The sequence below is a fragment of the Lepus europaeus genome, chromosome 23, assembly GCF_033115175.1.
Source record: "Lepus europaeus isolate LE1 chromosome 23, mLepTim1.pri, whole genome shotgun sequence".
NCBI lineage: Eukaryota > Metazoa > Chordata > Mammalia > Lagomorpha > Leporidae > Lepus > Lepus europaeus.
In genome coordinates this window covers 8,859,083-8,881,268 of record NC_084849.1, presented here as the reverse complement: position 1 = coordinate 8,881,268, position 22,186 = coordinate 8,859,083, and the positions used below count along the sequence as shown (strand labels likewise).

Genomic DNA, 22,186 nt, shown 5'->3' with positions numbered 1-22,186 from the left:
CAGGGGTCCAAGCACATAGAACATCTTTTTTCTTTTTAATATTTATTTATTTGAAAGGCAGAGTTACACAGAGAGAGGAGAGAGAGAGAGAGAGAGAGAGAGAGAGAGAGAAAGTAAGTCTTCCACCCGATGGTTCACTCCCCAATTGGCCGCAACAGCCGGAGCTGTGCTGATCCGAAGCCAGGAGCCAGAAGCCTCTTCCGTGTCTCCTATTGGGCCATCTGCTCCTGCTTTCCCAGGCCATAGTGGGGAACTGGATCGGAAGTAGAGCAGCTGGGTCTCGAACCAGCGCCCATAGGTGATGCTGGTGCTTCAGGCCAGGGTGTTAACCCGCTGTGCCACACTGCCAGCCCCCCCAAAAATGTAGTGTATGTTCCAGGGCCAGCGCTGTGGCGCAGCAGGGTAATGCCCTGGCTTGAAGCGCCAGCATCTCATATAGGCACCAGTTAAAGACCCAGCTGCTCCACTTCCCATCCAGCTCTCTGATATGGCTTGGGAAAGTAGCAGAAGATGGCCCAAGTCCTTGGGCCCCTGCACCCATGTGGTAGACCCCGAAGAAGCTCCTGGCTCCTGGCTTTGGTTCGGTGCAGCTCTGGCTGTTGCTGTCAATTGGGGAGTGAACCAGCAGGTGGAAGATTCGCTCTTTCTTCTCTGTGTAACTCTGACTCTCAAATAAATAAATAAATCTTAAAAAAAAAAAAAAAAGAGTATGTTCCTTGTATTAATTTGTGAAAGCATAAGTTGAGGAATAGTATCTAAATGTTGGTCAAAGAAGTCAATAGATTTAAATCAGATCTTGTGTGTCTGTACAAGTGCCACACCACAGTGCCAGCCCCAGCATCTAACTTTTAAAATATAAGGTTTAGGCTGGCACCACGGCTCAATAGGCTAATCCTCCGCCCGCGGCACCGGCACCCCGGGTTCTAGTCCTGGTTGGGGCACTGGATTCTGTCCCGGTTGCTTCTCTTCCAGTCCAGCTCTCTGCTGTGGCCAGGGAGGGCAGTGGAGGATGGCCCAGGTCCTTGGGCCCTGCACCTGCGTGGGAAACCAAGAGGAAGCACCTGGCTCTTGGCTTCATATCGGTGCAGTGCGCCGGCCGCAATGCACCAGCCACAGCGGCCACTTGGGGGGTGAACCAATGGAAAAAGGAAGACCTTTCTCTCTGTCTCTCTCTCTTTCACTAACTCTGCCTGGCTTAAAAAAAAAAAAAAAAAAAGGTATAACTACAGATAACTATCAAAAATGGGGAAATGCCCTATTTTATTCAGAAACGATCAGTATAGTACCATAAGATCTCAGAAATCAGCAGGCAAGCAGATTACATCATCATGTATTCTTAATATTTAATTCCTAATACACATGATAAAATATACAGTTAACAGCAAGAAAATTCAAACTTTCATAAATCCTTTTAGAAAAATCTATAGCAATAAAAAAGTTTACACCAGCTGGTTTTCTTTTCTTTCTGTATTTTATGTAAGAGCAAAGGCTCTCAAAATTATTTATTTTGCAAAGTAACAAAGATTTTAGGGTGTTTCCTAGTGTCCTAACCAAAACAAAGAGAGCAAATTAGGGAAAATCATTCGGTGAGATACAAATCAATAATCGTGAATGGGGGTCCTGAGCGAGTAAAGCTGCCGCCTGAGACAACAGCACCCCATGTGGTTACAGTTTGTGTCCTGGCTGCTCCACCTCCCTGCTGATGCACCTGGAGAAGCAGCAGACGGCCCAAGAGTCTGGGCCTGCACTCACGTGGGAGACCCAGATGAAGCTCCTGGCTCCTCTTTTGCCTGGCCCAGCCCTGACAGTTGTGGCCACCTGGGAGTGAACCAGCGAATGCAAGATCTCCCTTCTCTCTCTCTAGCTCTTTTCAAATAAATAAATAAAACTTTTTTAAAAATCACCAGTGAAAGAACAGTTTTAAATGTAAAAATATATAATTAAAATATCCAATTTTACAACTCTCAAAATTGTGCACATACATACCACACAAGATCTGATTTGAATCTGTTGACTCCTTTGACCAACATTAGATACTATTCCTCAACTTGTGCTTTCACAGTTAATACAACAGACATACACTCTTTCTAAAAAGTTTTTTGGGGGGCCACCTGCAATGGCAGCATCCCATGTGTGCACTGGTTCATGTCCTGGCTTCTCTGTTTCTGATCCAACTCTCTGTTAACATGCTTGGGAATGTAGTGGAAGATGCCCAAGTGCTTGGGTGTCTGCCACTCACGTGGGAGACCCAGATGGCTCCTGACTTCATCTTTGCCCAGGCCTGGCCATTTGGAGAGTTAACCAGCGAATCTCTCTCTCTCTCTCTTTTACTATACCTTTAAAATAAATAATTTTTTAAAGAAATCAAATTTCCCTATCTATGTCCTTCCAACAACTAATTAATGATAGGCATTCTCCTTTGCTCATATAATATATCAAAAAGACACACAAGTTGTTCTATCTCAGACTTGATATAGCAAAGTCTAAAGGAATCTGAATGACAAGTTTTAAAAAGTAGAAGGTTAGCAAATCATGTAGAAAAACTGGAAACTAACTTGCTACTATACAAGAATTATCCTTACAGGGCCAGTGCTATGGCACAGTGGGTTAAACAGCGACCTGCAATGCTGGCATCCCATTCCCAGTAGCTCCCTGCTACTGCATCTGGGAAAGCAGGGGAAGATGGCCCAAGTCTTTGGGCCCCTGCATCCATGTGGAAGATCCAGATGAAACTCCTGGCTCCTGGCTTTGGCTTAGCCTTGGCCATTGCAACCATTTGAGGAGTGAACCGCTGGGTAGAAGCTCGCTCTCTCTCTCTCTCCCCCTCCCTTCCTCTATTTCTGCCTTTCCAGTAAATGAAATCTATCTTTTCTTAAAAAAAGATTGCATTTCACTGAAAAATAGAACAGCCAGCCCTTAATTCAACTTACCACTGGATTTTCTGTCAGTAAATAGATAAAAAAAATTTTTTTTCGCTTTTACTCCACTAACTCTTAGATTTTGCCATCTTAAAAAAGAATTTAATATTCTTTACAGGGTTTCCACTTATAATAGGCATCAGTCATCTAAAATTTTGAACCTTATCTCAAAACATATCTTTTTTTAAAATATTTTTTATTTATTTATTTGACAGGTAGAGTTACAGACAGGGGGGAGAGAGAGAGAGAGAGAGAGAGAGAGAGAGAGAGAGAGAGAGAGAAAGAAAGGTCTTCTGTTGGTTCACTCCCCAAATGGCCGCAAAGGCTGGAGCTACGCCGATCCAAAGCCAGGAGCCAGGTGCTTCTTCCTGGTCTCCCATGCAGGTACAGGGGCCTGAGCACTTGGGCCATTCTCTACTGCTTTCCCAGGCCACAGCAGAGAGCTGGACTGGAAGAGGAGCAACCAGGACTAGAACCAGCACCCATATGGGATGCCGGCGCCACAGGCAGAGGATTAACCTAGGGTGCCACAGTGCCAGCCCCCAAAACATATCTTGAATTACAAAGTCTCCAAGATAAAAGGAAACCAGTGTAATAAGGTAATTCATAAAAGATGCTTTGTGCTTTTATGATATATTCCCACCATTAATCACACATAATGCCATTGTGAAGACATACTCAGCAAAGTGGAGTTAGAAAATAAGTTTAACTGTGAGAATGATTTTGATTGGAGAGAATATGGATATAATAGAGACTACTCATCCTTGCCTCTGCTCTGTGAGTTTGCCTCTTAGCTCTTTTATTTACCAATACAGGTACCCACCAACTGCTTCAAAAAAACGATAAGAAACAGTGTGTTATGGAAGCCCATATGCACATCAGAAAATTAGAAAAGCCTTATTTTCATTCCCACAGTTGCTCTCTAGGCCAGAACCACACTTTCTGAAAATGCAAGGTATGGAACAAAATAAATATAACCTAGAGGATTTCAAAACAAACCCAATCAGAAACATTACAGAGAAAAAGGGCAGCTTTAAGGGAAAAAACCAGATCATCTTGGATGCTAATCCAGTTTCTATTATATGTTACTTTTTTGGGAAGACCATCCCCAAAAGGCAGCCAGAGGAACAGGGAAAGCAAATACGAAGCAATTAGGTTGGTGAGGGCTACAGGGCAAGAGAGGACCAAGGAGAACCTCAGGGAGGGGACAGGGAAGCTGTGGCTGAACATATAGAGTCAACTCCAAGGAGAATCCTGTTAGATTTAAGACATACCAATACCCTTTTAACAAACAGGACAGAGAAAGGAAATGTCCCTCCTGTTCTCTAGAGAATTAGGGGCAAGAGAAATGAGGGCTCAGCTTCCTTCCTCTTGTCTCAGGGGAGTTGGCTCCTCAGGCCCCAAGTGTGCGTCCTGTGCATTCTAGCAGTCTCCATCCACAAAAGTTTTGATTCATAAAAATTTCTTGGCACTAGAGGTAATCTACCAATAGTGAAGAAAATAAACACACAGAGCAATTGAAACCAGATTCCATAGTAGTTGATTCAACTGTTTACTAAGCAAAAAGTTCAGTATAATTGGTCCTGTATCTACCTCTGGGTTTTCTGCATCCTTTATTACAAATAAAACAAATCTTGTCTGAGAATATCATCTATCATCTTACAAATATATGACTAAAGAGTCCTAAAGTAATCATATATCTCTAGGAATGGAGCTTCTCTTAAAAACAAATAATTACTATTAGTAAATCTTATATCTAAATCTATATAGCAACTTTAAGCAATGTGGAAGTGAAATAATGATTTATTAATTTACATTAAAAATTACATTATACATTAAAGAATAATTTTTCAAAATGTTAAAAAACAAAATTTGAAGCTGTCATTATTGGGATTCATGGGACGTGGTTTGCTCTTCTATCACTTGTTTCACAATTTCTGCCAGTTTTAGTCGATCTACTTTATCTGTGAATCCACGACCTGAAACCCAAGAAAGAGCAAGGTTAATTTTCAAACTGAGTCCTGACAGGGATACCTTTCCAGTGTCAAATTCACCCTCACCAGTGGAATAACCATCCCCACCACTGATCAAAAGCAGTTTAAACCTCCCATTTTTTAGGTTACAATTGAATAGTTCCATTAACCTAACCGTTCACTCCAGTAACACACAAACCAGAAAGAGAGATCTTTGCATATCCAACAAAAGACTCACACCTAGAACACAAAAGATTTAAATGGGCACTTCAAAGAAATCTAAATGGTTGGATAATGCAAATTAAAACACACTCTAATACTACTTCATACTAGTCAGAGTGACTAAAATTCAAAAAGACAATAGCAAGAGTTGGCGTGGATATAGAGTAACCAGAACTCTCAAACACTGCTAGTGGGGGTTTATAAACTCATATAATCACTTTGGAAAACTGATGTAGTACCCTCAAAAGCTAAACATAAACTGTATAAGCTATCAATTCCAGTCCTGGATATGTAAGAGAAATGAGTTCATCAACATGCTCATCAAAAGACACACAAGAGTGTTCAGAGCAGCCCTTAATTATTAAAACCTTGGAAACAACACTAATGTCCATTCAGTCGTTTATGGATCTATGTAGTATTTTCAGACAATGAATATGAAAGATTTGCTACACAAAACAACATGGATGGGTCTCAGAAATGTAATGTTGACTAAAAGAGCCAGACATCAAAGAACAGCCTTGTCTGATTCTATTTACATAAAATACAAAACCCGGCAAACTAATCTGTAATGCTAGAAATCAGGACTGTGACTTCCCCTGAGTAGAGGGAGAGAAGAAATGAAGAGAGTGTGTGTTCCACTGCATGATCTATGTGCTGCTTACAGGGGAGGGCTCACTTCAGGAAAACTCAGAGTGTACACTTTGTACTAATCTTTTCCAAGTAAGGGAATGAGTAGGCTAGCACTTTGGATTTCTTATGGAATGTCCAAGGCAGGCCTGAAGTCAGAGTTTGCTCCCTTCCCTGAGCATCCTGGAGCTTAATATAGGCCACTAAACTGGAATGACAATATAAAAATCAGTTCAAAAAATGCTAATTAAAAAAAGGAAGAAAATGTATTTCTATATTGATTGCCTGGGAGGGAGAATTCAAGTAGCAGCCCATGTGGGAAGATGTTCAGTGAAACGGCCCTTCTCTGAGAAAGGCCGATCAGCAGAGTGGACTCCCTGGCTTCTCTTCCCCTTCTGGCATGTGCTGCTCATTTAATGACCTCGTGAAGAGCCCTGGCATATGGGAGAAGTTCTGAGATCTGGGTTGTTTGTCTTTCGTGCCTTTTTTTCTTCTTTCCCCCAGGTGGTTTTCATTTGGAAAAGACCAGATGTCCAGATATGTGTGGGCAATTAATGTCGGGTTGAACCCTACCCCATTAATACTGCAGTCACTCTTCTGCCTCGTTTTACCTGAAAACAGCCCCAGAGGCCCCAAAAGAGATCCCACATATTCTAAACACAATCATTCTGCAGCATTCCTGAGGAAAAGAGGGATTAAGGCTCCTACCATTCCAGCTGAAGCTCTGCAGACTGTCTCTCAGGAGCTTGCACTCCCGGTTATACTTCCAAGCTTCCTGCATTACTTCATTCAGCTTCTCATCTTCATTCTCTCCTGTTGGTAAGGATGAAGAGGAAGTTGCATTTGTCCTGCAGCACCATGGGATTTTAGTGTCAGAGATGGAAGGACTTGATATCCAACCGTTTGAGCAATGGTGATGAAATCTCCAAAACTTCACCAGACACTGGCTTTACTGACAGTTCCTACATTACATGAAGGCCTCTTCTGGAATTGACCACTACTACTCTGATAGCGTGACACAAATCCCCTGGCGGTCCCAGAGTCTCAGTACTGGAGAATGGCAAATAGGGAGTGACAGACACTATGGCTGAGAAAACTACTGGACCAAGAGAAGGAGGGCAAACAAGACTGAGTAGGCTAAACTCATTCTCCTAAATTCATTTCTTACTTTAGAAGGCTCGCTAAGGTACACTATATGAATTTTCTTAACACATGAGAATTCTAGGAAGAACAGCCCAACATTTTCTGGCCTCATTCATCTGCTAAGAAAAGCCTGTTGTGCCCCATTGGGCAGAGACAGAACACACTGAAAGAAAGCTCTCGCCCCAAAGGAGGCGTGTGTGAGTCACTGCCCATGACAAGTGCACAGGGGCCAAATCTAAGCCAAGGAGGTGTCCTCCTCACACTCATAAGCTGGTGGAAGCCTCGTCCTCCAAGGGGTCCGGGATGACACCTGATAGCCTACTCCTTGATGCTGACCCTCACCATATTTTCCATTCTCCACCCCTACCCTGTGCCCTTAGTGTCAAACTAAGAACACACAAAATTACATGCAGTGCCTGACTGGCAATTCAGCCTAAACCAGAACTATCACAGAAAACCAAGGCATCGAACTTATCACATTTCTGAATTCCCACTGTCCACTCTTTCGCAGGTACACACCAATTTATACAGTGTACTTATTTTCTTAAAAGACAAAGATGGACAGACAACCCAGCTTAAAACATGGCTTCTATGTGTATGCACACATGCGCACACACGCACACTCAGAGCATTAGTAAATGGCATGACCTTTACCAGCCTGTGGGAGAATACACTGGGCAATCACATCTCGGAGCTTCTCCAAGGCAACATTTGAGTCTTCAGCGCCATTCTCTTGGTCGTGGATATAAACACCATCCTTTGGCTTGGTGCTTTCAAAGTTTGGGCGAGAGGTAATAACAAAGTGAGACCCCAGAACCCAACTCTGAATGGATACTAAGTGTTAATGTAAGATAAGAGATTTTTCAGACACATAACTGTAAACTATGTCCATATTATAATGCTATTTTACACTTGATCTTAGCCAAAAGGCCGAGAAGCGATATATAATGCTATTTTAAAGAACTTTTTCTCCCCACCCTCTTAAGAGGCAGAAAAAGAGCAGACCCCTGGCTGAGCTTTCAGAACCCAGCACTCAACGATGCCAGCCATGAAAAAGAATTGAAGACATAAACTCAGTTACCCAAGTAGCTTCCTCTTCCTCAGAATGGGGTTGTTCACCGAGTGCAGGGGTTTGAGGCTGACTTTCAGGTCCTGAATCCTCATGTTGGCCAACTGCTCCGCATGAGCCTGCTGGATTCCTGCCACCACCGCCTGGGGGCAAACCTGTCATCAGTGTCTCACATCATTGCTGAGCCTCAAAAAGCCAGTCTAAGAATGCAGGAGGGTGAAGCCCAAGGTACTAAGAAGACAATTTCACTCTTGTGCCGATGGTATACAAAGTTTTGGTAAGGCAGAGGGCTCTTCCCTGTAGCTCAGCAGGGCCCAGTGAACACCAGACCAGACCAGAGGCTGCACTACCAAGAGCCCTTCTTCGCCGGCAGGGCAAGGAGAGATACAAAGATGAGGACACAGGCCAGAGCCGTGACTCAACAGGCTAATCCTCCGCCTAGTGGCGCCGGCACACCAGGTTCTAGTCCCGGTCGGGGCACCAGATTCTGTCCCGGTTGCCCCTCTTCCAGGCCAGCTCTCTGCTGTGGCCAGAGAGTGCAGTGGAGGATAGCCCAAGTCCTTGGGTCCTGCACCCACATGGGAGACCAGGATAAGCACCTGGCTCCTGCCTTTGGAACAGCGCAGTGCGCCGGCCGCAGCACACCAGCCGCGGCAGCCATTGGAGGGTGAACCAACGGCAAAAGGAAGACCTTTCTCTCTGTCTCTCTCTCTCTCTCATTGTCCCCTCTGCCTGTCAAAAAGTAAAAAACAAAAACAAAACAAAACAAAAAAACCACAAAGATGAGGACACACACGAGGCTCAGGCTCAAAGTGCCTGACAAGAGCAAGTGTGAAAGAGGCAGAATAATCACAACAGGAGGGCTGCGCGGCTGCTGCCCGAGAAGCCTTGCAGACTGGCATTTAGTCACTGCCTTCACAGCACGGACAGTCACCCCAGAACCCGACAGTATCACTAGGTAAATATGGGCAAGCCTGAGGAGCAGACCTTCAATAACTGAGGCCACAGCCTGATCAATACACAAGCTGATGAAGTTACAATGAGATATAACTGCCATGGAGTCTGGCACTCTCGAAGTCTGGTCTTGATGGCCAGTGTGTGTTGTCACTATGCACAGACTAATGTGGAGAGCCAAGAATCAGTCAAATGGCTTTTAAGAATGAGACAATCCCATTTTTTAAATTTAAGCAGGATAAACTGTGTGTGTATGTGTGTGTGCATCCCCAGAAAAAGATCAGAAAGGAAGCACCAAGACATCTGAGGGAAAAGACTGTACTAGGTGGCCGGCGCCACGCCTCAATAGGCTAATCCTCTGCCTGTGGCACCGGCACCCAGGGTTCTAGTCCCGGTCGGGGCGCTGGATTCTGTTCTGGTTGCTCCTCTTCCAGGCCAGCTCTCTGCTGTGGCCCGGGAGGGCAGTGGAGGATGGCCCAAGTCTTTGGGCCCTGCACCTGCATGGAAGACCAGGAGAAGCACCTGGCTCCTGGCTTTGGATCAGCGCGGTGCGCCGGCCACAGCGGCCATTGGGGCGTGAACCAACGGTAAAGGACGACCTTTCTCTCTGTCTCTCTTTCACTGTCTAACTCTACCTGTCAAAAAAATTAAAAAATTTAAAAAAAAAGACTGCACTAGGGGAATAAATTGGAACTTCTGGTTTTGTTTTGTTTTACTTTATTACTTTTTTTTTTTAAGCATGTTTCATGGCAGGCATTTAGCATAGCGGTTTGGCACATCCTGTATTGGTACACCTGGTTCAAGTTCCAGCTCTGCTCCTGATCCAGTGTCCTGTTAAGGCACACTCTGGGAAGGCATCAGATGATGGCTTAATACTCGGGTCCCTGCCACCCACATGGAGACCTGGCCCAGCCTTCACTGTTACAGGCATTTGGAGAGTGAACCAGTAGGTGGAAGATCTCTATTTTTCTGTTACTGTATGAAAGGAAGGGGAGGGGGAGGGAGGGAAGGAAACGAAGAAGGAAGGAAAAGTAAGAGAAAAAAGAAAAAAAAGTTTTTAAAAATAGCACTTTTTATACTATCATTTTTTAAAAATGTATTTGAAAGGAACAGAGATAGAGCTCCCATCAGCTGGTTCATTCCCCAGTATCTGCAGTGGCCAAAGGGGACACAGTGAGGAGCTGGGAACTCAGCCCAGGTCTCCCATGTGGGTGGCAGGAACCCATCTACTTGAGCCAATACCAATGCCTACCAGGTCCACCTTAGCAGGAAGCTGGAGTCAGAAGCTGGAGACTAGACTCCAACCCAGGCACTTCAATATTGAGAGGCAGGTCTCCGAACTGTTGACTTACCCACTAAGCCAAATGACAACTCTTGCTTTTTATTTTATACCTCAGTATAGTCTGAATTATTATACCAACATTTAAAAGATGACCAATTTATAAAAGTAGTCACTTGTTGAGCAGTCAATCAGATAAGGAAGAGTCTGAACTCATCTATACTCATGGCCAGCCCCAGCTACACTCTCATATACCCTAGCATGTGTCTCCTCATCAATAATGGTTCAATCAAAAAGATGAAATAGCTCAATGTCATGAGCTCAGGTCCCTAGGCAGGGCACGGATGGGTATTATTCAACATCTGTATTGAGGACATTTTTCTGCATTTCCAAACATGACCAACCCACATCTTAATGCTATGATGTCTTTAGAAATGAGAATCCCATCTTCTAGGCCAGGGAATCACTCCTTTTCATTAAGAAGATTCTGCATATCCAGATTTGGCTTGATTCTGATTTTTAAGTAACTCCAGAAGGCAATGTTATCTCCTGATTTCCAAGATCTTGAGGACTGCCACACCTCCTCATGTGCTAACAACCAGGATCTGTGTAATCCATTTAGATTTGGGAATGACCACACCATCTCCAGACTACTAAGTATATTTAAACCAAGAAGACAATCATAGATAATTCAAAGAGGTGACAGAGAACACAGTTCCTTCCAGCTGTTTTCCATGCCCTAGCTAAACTTAGCATTCTTTTTTTACCATACATTTATTCTTATTCACACTTGAACTACATCCCTTCAAAGCTAGTAATGCTCGAGACTGTCTCACTGCCTTGACTTCTCAAGTGCACTTTGTTCCCACAGCCTGCACCTCATTCACTGGAATGTCCCTCTGCCACTGCTGAGTCTCCCTCTCCCCAGACCAGCTTCCTTCCTGATCTCCTGTCAGTAGTATCAGCTGATAGGCCACCTGCTGTCTCCGTATATTTAATCAGCCAACAAAAACGGTAGAAATTTTTCTTCAAAGATATTGAGGCTATTCATTCATCTCTGCTTCTCTGTCCCCAGAGCTACCCCTTAGCTTCCAGATCACTGCAGAAATCTTAGGTTGACAAGTCTGCAAGTCTAGCTGGCTAGCCCTAAAGTTCTTCTCAATGGCAAAGTTCTTCTCAAAAATCTATCATGAGGGACCCACATTGTGGCGGGGTGGGTTAAGCCATTGACTGTGACACCAACATCCCATATGAATGCAGGTTTGCGTTCTGACTGCTCTACTTCCAATCCAGCTCCCTGCTAATGTGCTAGGAAAGGTAGCTGACAGAATATGGCCCAAGTGCTTGGGCCACTGCCACCCACATAGGAGACCTAGATAGAGATGTGCACTCCTGGCTTTTGCCTGGCCCAGCCCTAGCCATTGCGACCATCTGGGCAGTGAACCAGCAGGTGGAAGACTGATCTCTCCCTCTTCCTCTCTAATTCTCCCTTTCAAATAAATCTTAAAAATGACTTTTTTTGTTAAAAAGATTTATTTGTTTATTTGAAAGTCAGAGTTGCAGAAAGAGAGAGGGAAAGACAAAGACTGATCAATCTTCTACCCTCTGGTTCACTCCTCAAATGGCTGCAACAGCCAAGCTGGATCAGGTGATGTCAGGAGCTTCCTCTGGGTATCCCACATGGGTGCGAGGACTGAAGCACGTGGGCCATCTTCTGCTTCTTTCCTAGAAGCATTAGCAGGGAGCCAGATCAGAAGTGGAGCAGCTAAGGCTTGAACCAGTGCTCATAAAGGATGCCAGTGCTGCATACAGCAGCTTATCCTGCTGTGCCACAGTGCTGGCCCCCATGTTTTTACCATAAAATGTTAAATGTTAGAGAAGCTATATGTGTTTGTCCTGATTGGACATTACACAATGTATACATGTACAGAAACATCACATGATACTCCATAAATATGTAAAATTTTATGTACCAGTTAAAAGAAAATATTAAAAAAAATTTTTAATCTACCGTGGCCTCTCAGTTACATCCCACTAAGACTTAAAGCCTTTGGTCAATTTGCAGAGGCTGGTCCTGCCACACCTACCTCACCAACATTCATTAGTGAGGCCAGGTTGTCTTTCCCACCAATGTACAACAGTCTCCGAATTTTTCACTCCTGTAGTTCCCCATGCTTGGGCACTTAACACCATCCACTCAAATTCTTCAAGGACAGCTTATGCTTAAACTTGTTTTGAAAGAGCTCAGAAGCTGCTATAGTAAAGAGTTAATGAATGTGAGGTGCTTTGCTTTCTCTTTGGGCAAATGACACCTCTTCAAAGATGTTCTCTTTTTCCAAATTCCCATAGCAGTCACAGAAAATGTAACATGAGATTCCAATGCCTGTTGGTGTTTCCTCTGTTCGTGGTTATTGGCCTTGCCTTCCCAACTAGTCTTGTTTAAATCCCTTGGTGATGGAAGGGTATATTATACTTCTCTGCATCCCCAAATCCATAGTACAAATATGGAGGATATTCTTTTGAGTGTTCCCTTAGTGTATATTTATTGGGCCTTGACCTGGTCTTTCATGGAGAGAAGTCCTTTATTCACATTCTAATTTTCAGGAAACCAGAGATGTTTCTCTGGGAAAAACTGCTTGTGGTCCTTTGTTTTGCCTTTAACACCTTACTGAGTCTGGCCCCAGCATTCCTTTTCAACACAGCCTTTTCAGGCAACAAAATAAGCATTATTCAAAACCTTATCCATCATCAGTTGAGCAGACGGTAGCACATTATCCAGGGCTTCAGTGGAGTTGAGCCAAGGGTGGTCCAAAACTCCCTCGATGGTGAGTCTTTCCTCTGGCTTGACTTTCAGGAGCCTGTGTAGAAAAAGCCAACAGTGCTGCCATACTCATTTGCTCCCAAAAAGCCATAGGAAGTTCCTGGGTCTGGCTCTCAACACTCTGACTTATTCTGACTTTCTACCAACTCTCGCAGAAGCATGCTTTGCACCTGCAGGCGGGGGTGGAATTCCAATCCCCAGCCACCTGTTGTATGGTACAGTGACTTGAAGTGGTCCTTTCTAGACTGACAAAGCAGAAAAACATTGTAGGAAAAGGCTTAACCCAGTGATACTTCAAACTGAGTTCTAGGTTCAGTAAGATAATCTTACATATACCTTATAGTCCCTTATAATTTAAATCTCCATATTGAAGTTTCTAGGACAATGGATTCTATTTCCAAAAGAAACTCCAAGTTCTCTTTTGACTGATAGTAGCTGCAAAACTAGATGTAGGGTCATGTGGTTTTGAAAAGCAGGCTGCTACCCATAATAAAACTCTTATTTGTTACCATATGGCAAGACATGAATTCTTTATTCCAGATATAGTCAAAGAATAAAAATCTAGAGTTTCTGAGATGGGAACAGCATTTCCTTCTAAGCCTGAGAGATTCCTTCTGCACCTCCCACTTTCTGGTCCTGCTTCTTTCCCTCCTGTCCGTTCACACTAATGTGACTCCTCGCTCACCTCAGCATCCTGCAGCACCCCTTCCTCCAGTTACACAGCCCCAGTCAGGACAACAGGCCTAACTGCTCTTTTAAGGTTCTCATTCTGAAGAAACAGTTCCAGATTTCTAAAGAAGCTCCCAAAGCTGAAAGAAGATAACCACTGTTGCATTCTACAGAAAGCTGGCAAAAACCACTTACAAGCTGTCGAGGTTTCAGTTAAATAACCAGCAACACAGCATGTGAAGATAGGTGATGATTGAAACATCAGTCCCACTCTTCTAAAAATTGTCCTTGCATATTCTAGAAAACAGTCCCTCTTTCTAGCACATAGACCAACTGGGCTCGCTCACCTTTGAAAAGGAGTGATCTGCATAGAGAAATGGCTACGCTGTCAGGGTTCAATTCCCAGGGACCTTTTTTTCATTAAAGATGAAGAAACTGCTCGGTGAAGACCAAGTAGTAGGAATAGCCGAGCAATGCCCAAGTCCACGGGCAGCTGAGCTTCCCATGTAAGTGGTCATAAAAAGCAACTGTACCTCAAATTTCAGGTCTGACTTCTTACCTAGTCCTTTCTCTACCAAAGGACTCTGAATATCAGCTGTCTTGAGCTACTCATTAACTCCAGTTCTTAACCAAATACTTCTGGCCTAATATAACTCAGAGAAAAAACTGGCACAGGGAAGGCAAGAGGCAGAGGTTAGATGGCCTAACAAAACTAGACTGCAACAATTTCCAAGGGATGAAAAAGCCACCCATGTCATCCTCATCTCAGCACCCCGGTTCAGGTTCCCAGCATCATGTCTGTCCCAAAAGGCGGGCAAAGGAAGGAGGGTGGGCCAGGAGGGCTCCCACCTGGTGTCCTGAATTAATGCCCACAAAGACTGGCTGCAGAGGGTCCTGAGCTCACAGCCCTGAGGATAAAGTCTAGAAATGAAGCAGGACATTTTCACAGAGGTGTGGACACTGAGAACTCTCTCCTCAGATTCCAGGGATAAGATTCTCTTGCTATTAAATAGGAAGGAATCTACTGAAGAAACAAATTACTTTACGCACCATTCACTTGTACTCCCACCAGCTCGAGGCCTTCCTGACCTCCCCACCCAGCAGCCCAGGGACTCACTTCCTCACAACGTCTTTGGCCATCTCTGAGATCTGGCTCCACTCTTCCTCTGGAAACTCAAAACTGCCTGTCATGATCTTCCTCCGCATATCCTTTGGGATCGTCCGGCTGTGGTGTTTGGAGTAAAAAGGGGGATATCCACACAGCATCACATAGATAATCACCCCTAGGGACCACAAATCACAACTCTGAAAGCAAAAAAGAAAACAGTCATTCCTACCAAAGGCAGAGCCCCGAAGTGAGGCCCCAGGACAGGCTCAGGAATAGCCCCTGACATACACGGGCTAGTGTCTCCCACAGTCACTTAACAGACTGGACAAAAGTTTCACACACCTTAGGAGAACTAACCTTTCCATCCATATTTTTTATATGCCAACACTGCATATTTTTTATATGTCAACACTGCATACATACATGCACATTCTCACACAGGGCAGTCTGGGATAAAACAGTCATTTTTATTCTCAATGTTTAGGTTCAAGACACTTTGCCTCTCTAGTCAAAGAAGTAACTGATATCAACCAGTGTGGTTGTGAAATGTACTCTGTAAAGCTGCATAGGGCTGAGGGTACGGAAATAATGTGGCTAAGACACATGTACACTGACCTCATAATATAGCACAAGTCATTTTGTAAAAGCCAAAAACAGTCTGACCTAGATCAGGGAGAGCCACTAGAGGGAAAAACAGGAGGTCTAAAAGAATTGTTTTGGCCGCAAAGGACTTAACCCCATTTGTGAGAACTTCTACCATTCTCAGGGGAGATTATATCAAAGAAAGAAAACTGCTACCAACTCTGTGAATGCGGGTCCTGAGGAGACTTGCGTGACCTGTAATTTCTATATGATTATTAATAAACAACTCTTATTTTTGTTAAATGTAGCTCTATTTGCCCTGGGAAATGGGTCTGCAGAGGCTTCAATTCAGTTCTTGAATTATGGAACAAAGAGGTGTCTGCTTCAGAAGGGTGCCCCCCTGAGCCTCCCTGGGCCGTACACCCCCCCACACCACAGCTGCACGCTGCTCAGAGAGGAGCCGGGGAAACAGGTGTCTCAGGCACTCTCGCCCATTTTGGTATCACACTAGTGGACATTTATGGGTAACGTGACTTACGCTCTAGAATCACAGAGGTGAAAAGGGATCTTAAAAATGACTTAGTTCAGGGACTGGTGTGGCATAGTGGGTAGAGCTGCTGCCTACAGCGCCGGCATCCCACATGGGTGCCAGTTTGTGTCCCAGCTACTCAACTTCCAACCCAGCTCTCTGCTAGTGGCCTGGGAAGGGCATCGGAGGATGGCTCAAGTGCATGGGCCCCTGCTACTCATGTGGGAGACCCCTTTTTTTTTTTTTGTGGGAGACCCTTTGAGGAGGCTTCTGGCTCTTGGCATCAGCCTGGCCCAGCTTCAGCTGTTGCAACCATCTGGGGAGTGAACCAGCAGATGAAAGATCTCTCTCTCTCTCCTCTATATATAGCTCTTTTACATAAATAAATATTTTTTTATTTTAAAAAAAGGACTTAGTTCAAATCCCTCATGTTACAAATGAGAAAACTGATCCTACTAGAGATGACACAGAGATCATGATATCTCTCAGGTCCTCTGTTGAGTGAAGCTAAGGGGCCTGCACTGTGGCATAGCAGGTTAAGCCACCATCTGCAGTGCCAGCACCCCATATGGGCGCAGATTTCAGTCCTGGCTGTTCTACTTCCTATCCAGCTCCCTGCTAAAGGCCTGGGGGAGCAGTGGAGGATGGTCCAAGTCCTTGGGCCCCAACATCTACGTAGGAGACCCAGAAGAAACTCCTGGCTGTTGGCTTCAGCCTGGCCCAGCCCCAGCTATTATGGCCATTTGGGGAGTGAACCAGCAGATGGAAGATTCTCTCTCTCTCTTTAACTCTGACTTCCAAATAAATAAACAAAGCTTAAAAAAAAAAAAAATAGTCAAGCTCAGTCACTTAACCAACATGGCACAGCTGGAGAGTGGCACAGGCAGAGCAGGGACCCCCCCATTTTTACCATCCTAAGCTCCATCTCTTGTCATCTAGATCCAATCTCAAGTCCCAAAGCAGACTTTTATTTTCTGACTTACTCTGCGACTCCAGGACCTGTTTCAAGAGGCCCTAAACTTATTGGAGTCTAGAATAGGGATATTTGGTATGTGGGCTACAGATTAAGTACCATGACAGTAACAAGTAACATTTAGGAACACTTGCTATGTGTTCTGGACATTGTTCTAAGTTGGGTATTTTATGGGGCAAGAAAGAATGGCACCATAAGTGACCAGAGTTTTCTCTAGCTTTGGCCTCTCAGAAATGGTGCCCAGCTTGAAAAAGCAAGCTAACCACATCTTTTCAATGTGGCCAGCAGGCTACACAGCCAACCAAATAACCAAATAAATAACCCAGTGGGTGACCACAGCCCTTTGTTCTGCTACCACAGCCAAATGGATAAGAACCTTATTCCACACTTCATCAGATAAAACACTTGAATTCCAAATTCGTTCCTGTGTGTCTTTTGGACAAGAGGCTAAGGATGGAAGTGACTGGCTACACTCCCAGAGGGCCACAAACACTCAAAGGATGAGGGGGGTTATATTCAAGAGGCAAAATGAGCATCTCTCCCCTACCTTGTTGTAAGTGTAGGGCGTGGGCGAGGTAGGTATGATGCCAGACTTCTCCTTCTGATGCCTTCTCTGTGCCTCCAGTACCTGTCAAGAGTCAAACCAAAGGGGATGACTTACTGGAAATTCACCACCAAACACCTGCAACTTGACACAGACTTGGGAAGCCGGAAGAGCGTAGACAGCTGGCAATCAACAGCTCGGAAAATCTCCACATAAACACAGCACTTTAAAACTCTTTTTCTCCTTACACACAGGAATCTTGTCAGTCAGTCAAAGGCCTGTCCAGACACAGGTGAAGGACATAAAGGCCAAGCCCTTGGAGGAGATAAACCACTTCCTGCCCACCAAGAAGACCGAGACTCACTTCTCCCGGAGACATCCTCCATGCCTATACAAAAGCATATGGGTAATGGCCACGGGTCAGGTTCAAGACGTTCGCCACCACTAGTCTGAGTATTACGTGTTCCAAAGAGGAAGGCACTGGCCTACGTGGGGCTGTCATCCTGGCCTTGTTCCATTCTGCTGTGCACCAGAACTACCAGGGAGGGGGGAACTCTTCCCTGTGGTCAGCTGAATTCCAAAAATATTCAGTGGAAAGATTCAGAAGTAAATGGTTTTAAACTGGATGACATGCAATCACAAGGATAAACAAGCAATAGTTTACAGTGTGCCATGTTGCTAGTGTGTGATGTTCGTAGGCTGTGTATTAAATACACTCCCCCTTAAGATTCCTCCCTCCCTTCCTTTCATATTTAATGTATTTGAGACAGACAGACAAAGAACAAGACAGAAAAAGAGTTCCCATCTACAGGTTTACTTCCTGAATGCCTGGCCAAGGTGGCATAGCTGGGAGCTAGGAACTCAACCCAGGTCTCCCAAGTGGGTGATAAGAGCATGTGACTACTGGGGCAGGTGTTGTGGTGTGGTGGGTAGAACCAATGCTTACAACCTGGCATCCCATATGGGTGCCAGTTTGTGTCCTGACTGCACCGTTTCCTATCCAGCTCTCTGCTAATGGCTTGGGAAAAGCAGAAGAAGGCCCAAGTACTTGGGCCCCTGCCACCTTCACAGTAGACACGGATGAAGCTCTTGGCTTCAGCTTGGCTGTTGCAGTCACTGCCATCTTCTGCTGCTTTCCCAGGCCATAGTAGAGAGTTGGATCAGAAGAGGAGCACCCAGGACTAGAACTGGCACCCGTATGGATTAACCTATTGTGCCACAACGCTGGCCCCACTCAGGTGACTTAATGGCTAGGATAAATACACACCCCAAATCTTTTGAACTAAGAATGGGTTTTTTTTGTTGTTGTTGTTGTTTTTGTTTCTTTTTTTCTTTTCTTTTTTTTTTTTTTCTGACAGGCAGAGTGGACAGTGAGAGAGAGAGACAGAGAGAAAGGTCTTCCTTTTGCCGTTGGTTCACCCTCCAATGGCCGCCGCGGTAGCGCGCTGCGGCCGGCGCACCGCGCTGTTCCGATGGCAGGAGCCAGGTGCTTCTCCTGGTCTCCCATGGGGTGCAGGGCCCAAGGACTTGGGCCATCCTCCACTGCACTCCCTGGCCACAGCAGAGAGCTGGCCTGGAAGAGGGGCAACCGGGACAGGATCGGTGCCCCGACCGGGACTAGAACCCGGTGTGCCGGCGCCGCAAGGCGGAGGATTAGCCTAGTGAGCCGCGGCGCCGGCCTAAGAATGGGTTTATATCGATGTATTTCAATTGTAAGTCAAGAAGCATCCATACTGACCTTACACAAACTGCTTCAGAAAGTAGAGGACATACTTCCCAACTATTTTTATGAGGCCAATCAATATTACCCCGATACCCTCAAACTAGGCAAAGACATTACAAGAGAAGATTATAGACCAACATCCTTCTTAATAAGACTTAAAATCCTTAACAAAATATTAGCTAATCAGAGGCAGGTGTTGTCTAGCAGTTAAGACGTGAGCCACAGAGCACAGCCAAGGTTTGGTTTGGTAAGCAGCCTCCTGCAGGCTCTAGAAAAGAATCCATCCTGGCCTTTACCAGTTTTTAGCAGCTGGCTGCATTTTGGCGGTAGCCTCTTTCATCACCAAAGGCAGCAGTGTAGCATCTTCCAATCCCGGTCCTTGAGCCTCCTGCCTTCTAAAACTACACTGGCCTCCCTAAGTAACTCCCTTTTAAGCTCCTCAGTCAGATCTGCAAGGTCCCTCTTGTAAAGCAGCATATTCACTGATTTCAGCGATTAGGACATAGATACCTGGGGAGCCCCATTATTCTACATATTTCTCCAAGTCTGTGGCTTGCCTTTTAATTTTCTTAATGGTCTTTTTAATAGCAGTTTTGCATTATAATCAAGGCCGTTCGTCATTAAAATGGTTAGTACTTTTGTTCCTAAGATCCAAAGGAATGAAGATTTTCGCTTACATTTCGGTCTAACATCCATTAGAGAGAGAGAGAGAGAGAGAGAGAGAGAGAGAGAGAATGTGTGAAATAAGAACAAGTCTTGTCTCCCTATGGCTAACAAGTTGTAGCATTTGTAATAAAGAACGTCCCTGCATCACTGAATTACCTTGGACTTCTGTTGAAAACCAACTGATGACTGACAGACAGGGTCTATTGTAGACTGCATTCTTTTTACTTAATGTATGTCTACAGTAAAATCATCTGGGATTACTATAGCTTTACTTATATTTTAACTCTGATCACAGGTAGGATAATAAGTCTTCTAAACTTATTCTTTCTACAAAACCAATTTTTTTTAGAGAACTTTTATTATTTCCAGGAACAGAAAACCCAATGGTGAACATCTGACCCCAGTTCCATGATTCTTTTTTTTTAGAGATTTATTATTTATTTATTTAAATATTTATTTATTACACAGAGAGAAGAGAGGCAGAGAGAGAGGGAGGGAGAGGTCTTCCATCCATTGGTTCACTCCCCAGTTGGCCGCAACAGCCAGAGCTGCGCTGATCCAAAGCCAGGAGCCAGGAGCTTCCTCCGGGTCTCCCACATGGATGCAGGGGTCAAGGACTTGGGCCATCTTCTACTGCTTTCCCAGGCCGTAGCAGAGAGCTGGATCGGAAGTGGAGCTGCCAGGACTCGAACAGGCGCCCATATGGGATGCCGGCACTGCAGGTGGCGGCTTCACCCGCTGCGCCACAGCGTCAGCCCCTCCATGTGATTTCTCTAGCCTTTGCTTTTCCCAGCTTGGCTGTGTGAGCCGCAGAGTGCAGGCCCAGGACGCGGCCTCCCCAGGGTCAGCAAACCTCCTATGTGTCACTGTAGGTGACAGCACCCATCCTAACCAGAGCACTTCTCTCATGTTAGCTCACCTGTGTGAAGGCAACAGCAGGTCTCCTACAGGCCAAATATCCAGTCTGGCCGCCTTTTTCTCTTTTTAAGATTTATTTATTTGAAAGGCAGAGTTACACAGAGTGAGGGAGAGACAGACACAGAAAGAAAGATCTTCCATCCACTGGTTCATTCCCCAGATGGCCACAATGGCCAGGGCTGGGTCAAGAGCTTTATCCAGGTCTCCAACGTGAGTGGCAAGGGCCCAAGCACTTGGGCCATCTTCCACTGCCATTCCAGGCACATTAGCAGGGAGCTGGATTAGAAGTGGAGCAGCTGGGACTTGAACCAGTGCTCATATGGGAATGCCAGCACTGAAGACGATGACTTAACTCACTGCGCCATGATGCCAGTCTTGGCCTTCCTGATGATGCAGTAGGGAACCACCACACACACTACAACACCGGGCAGATAGAAAAATGGCCAGACGGATGGGATCCACATCATGTGTCATCGGCACTAAGACTCTTGTTCTTCACCACGGTGGTCATAGTACTGACCCTACGTGAAGGACAGGTGGTCTCTGAAATGGGGACATCACCTTGCAGGCAGCTTTCTCCTCAGCCTGGGCCAACAGCCTTGGTTCTTCTCTTGCTCTGTCACTGGTCTCTACCTGGGGGCCACCTTAAGCAGCTACACGGCGGTGTGAACTGGGTGAACTGGTTCCTCCCAATCTGAGCTGTGCGCAGTCCCTTACTCTCTGTCAATGCAGCCAGCTGTGGCAGGGCTATTTAACAAAACATTTGGTGAAGTCCTTTTGGGGCTGGATATCCTGTCCATTGCTCAAATTCTTGGGTCTTTTCTCAAACGGAATTTACCACCTTCTTGGCCTCCTGCTTCTTTACCACAGAGAAACTGGGGCCACCTTCTTCCCTTTGAGCAACTTGGACATATGGAGGAAAGACTCAAAATTGGTTTGTTTTGGTTTAAAGATTTCTTTCTTTATTTATTTGAAGGTCAGAGTACAGAGAGAGAGAGGGAGAGAGAGACATCTTCCATCCATTGGTTCATGCCCTGGAAGGCCGCAATGGCCAGCACTGGGCCAGGCCAAAGCCAGAAGCGAGGAGCTTTATTGTGGTCTCCCACATGGGTAGCAGGGGCCCAGACATTTGGGCCCATCTTCTGCTGTTTTCCCAGGCCATTAGCAGGGAGCTGAATTGGAAGTAGAGCAGTCAGGACACGAACCAGCGCCCATATGGGATGCTGGCATCACAGGCAGCAGCTTTACCCAGTACACCACAATGCCAGCCCCTCAAAATTGTTGTTTTAAATGTTACTTACTTGAGAGATTGAAAGAGAGGTTGGAGAAGTAGACAGTGAGATAAGACAGCAATCTCCCATCTACTGCTTCACTCCCCAAACACTGGGCTGGGCCAAAGCTGGAAGATAGAAACTCAATCCAGGTCTCCCCAAGGGTGGCAGGGACTCAAGTACTTGAGCCATCACTT

The 22,186-nt window shown here is 45.2% G+C and overlaps 1 protein-coding gene across 3 annotated transcripts in view; it reads right to left on the bottom strand.

The window, feature by feature from the left end:
- Positions 1-4,457: 4,457 nt before the first annotated feature.
- Positions 4,458-22,186, bottom strand: part of MAPKAPK5 (MAPK activated protein kinase 5) — a 39,053-nt gene continuing 21,324 nt past the window's right edge. For 2 of the 3 annotated variants that reach the window (XM_062182752.1, XM_062182753.1), the window contains 7 exons: positions 17,415-17,495; positions 14,793-14,980; positions 12,923-13,043; positions 7,965-8,095; positions 7,538-7,653; positions 6,449-6,553; positions 4,458-4,897 (listed from right to left, as the gene is read on the bottom strand). In XM_062182752.1, the coding sequence (XP_062038736.1) occupies positions 4,803-4,897; positions 6,449-6,553; positions 7,538-7,653; positions 7,965-8,095; positions 12,923-13,043; positions 14,793-14,980; positions 17,415-17,495 (837 nt within the window). In that variant the 3' untranslated portion in view covers positions 4,458-4,802. Of the gene's footprint in view, positions 4,898-6,448; positions 6,554-7,531; positions 7,654-7,964; positions 8,096-12,922; positions 13,044-14,792; positions 14,981-17,414; positions 17,496-22,186 lie in introns of all 3 variants that reach the window. The other variant, XM_062182751.1, reaches the window with a different exon arrangement.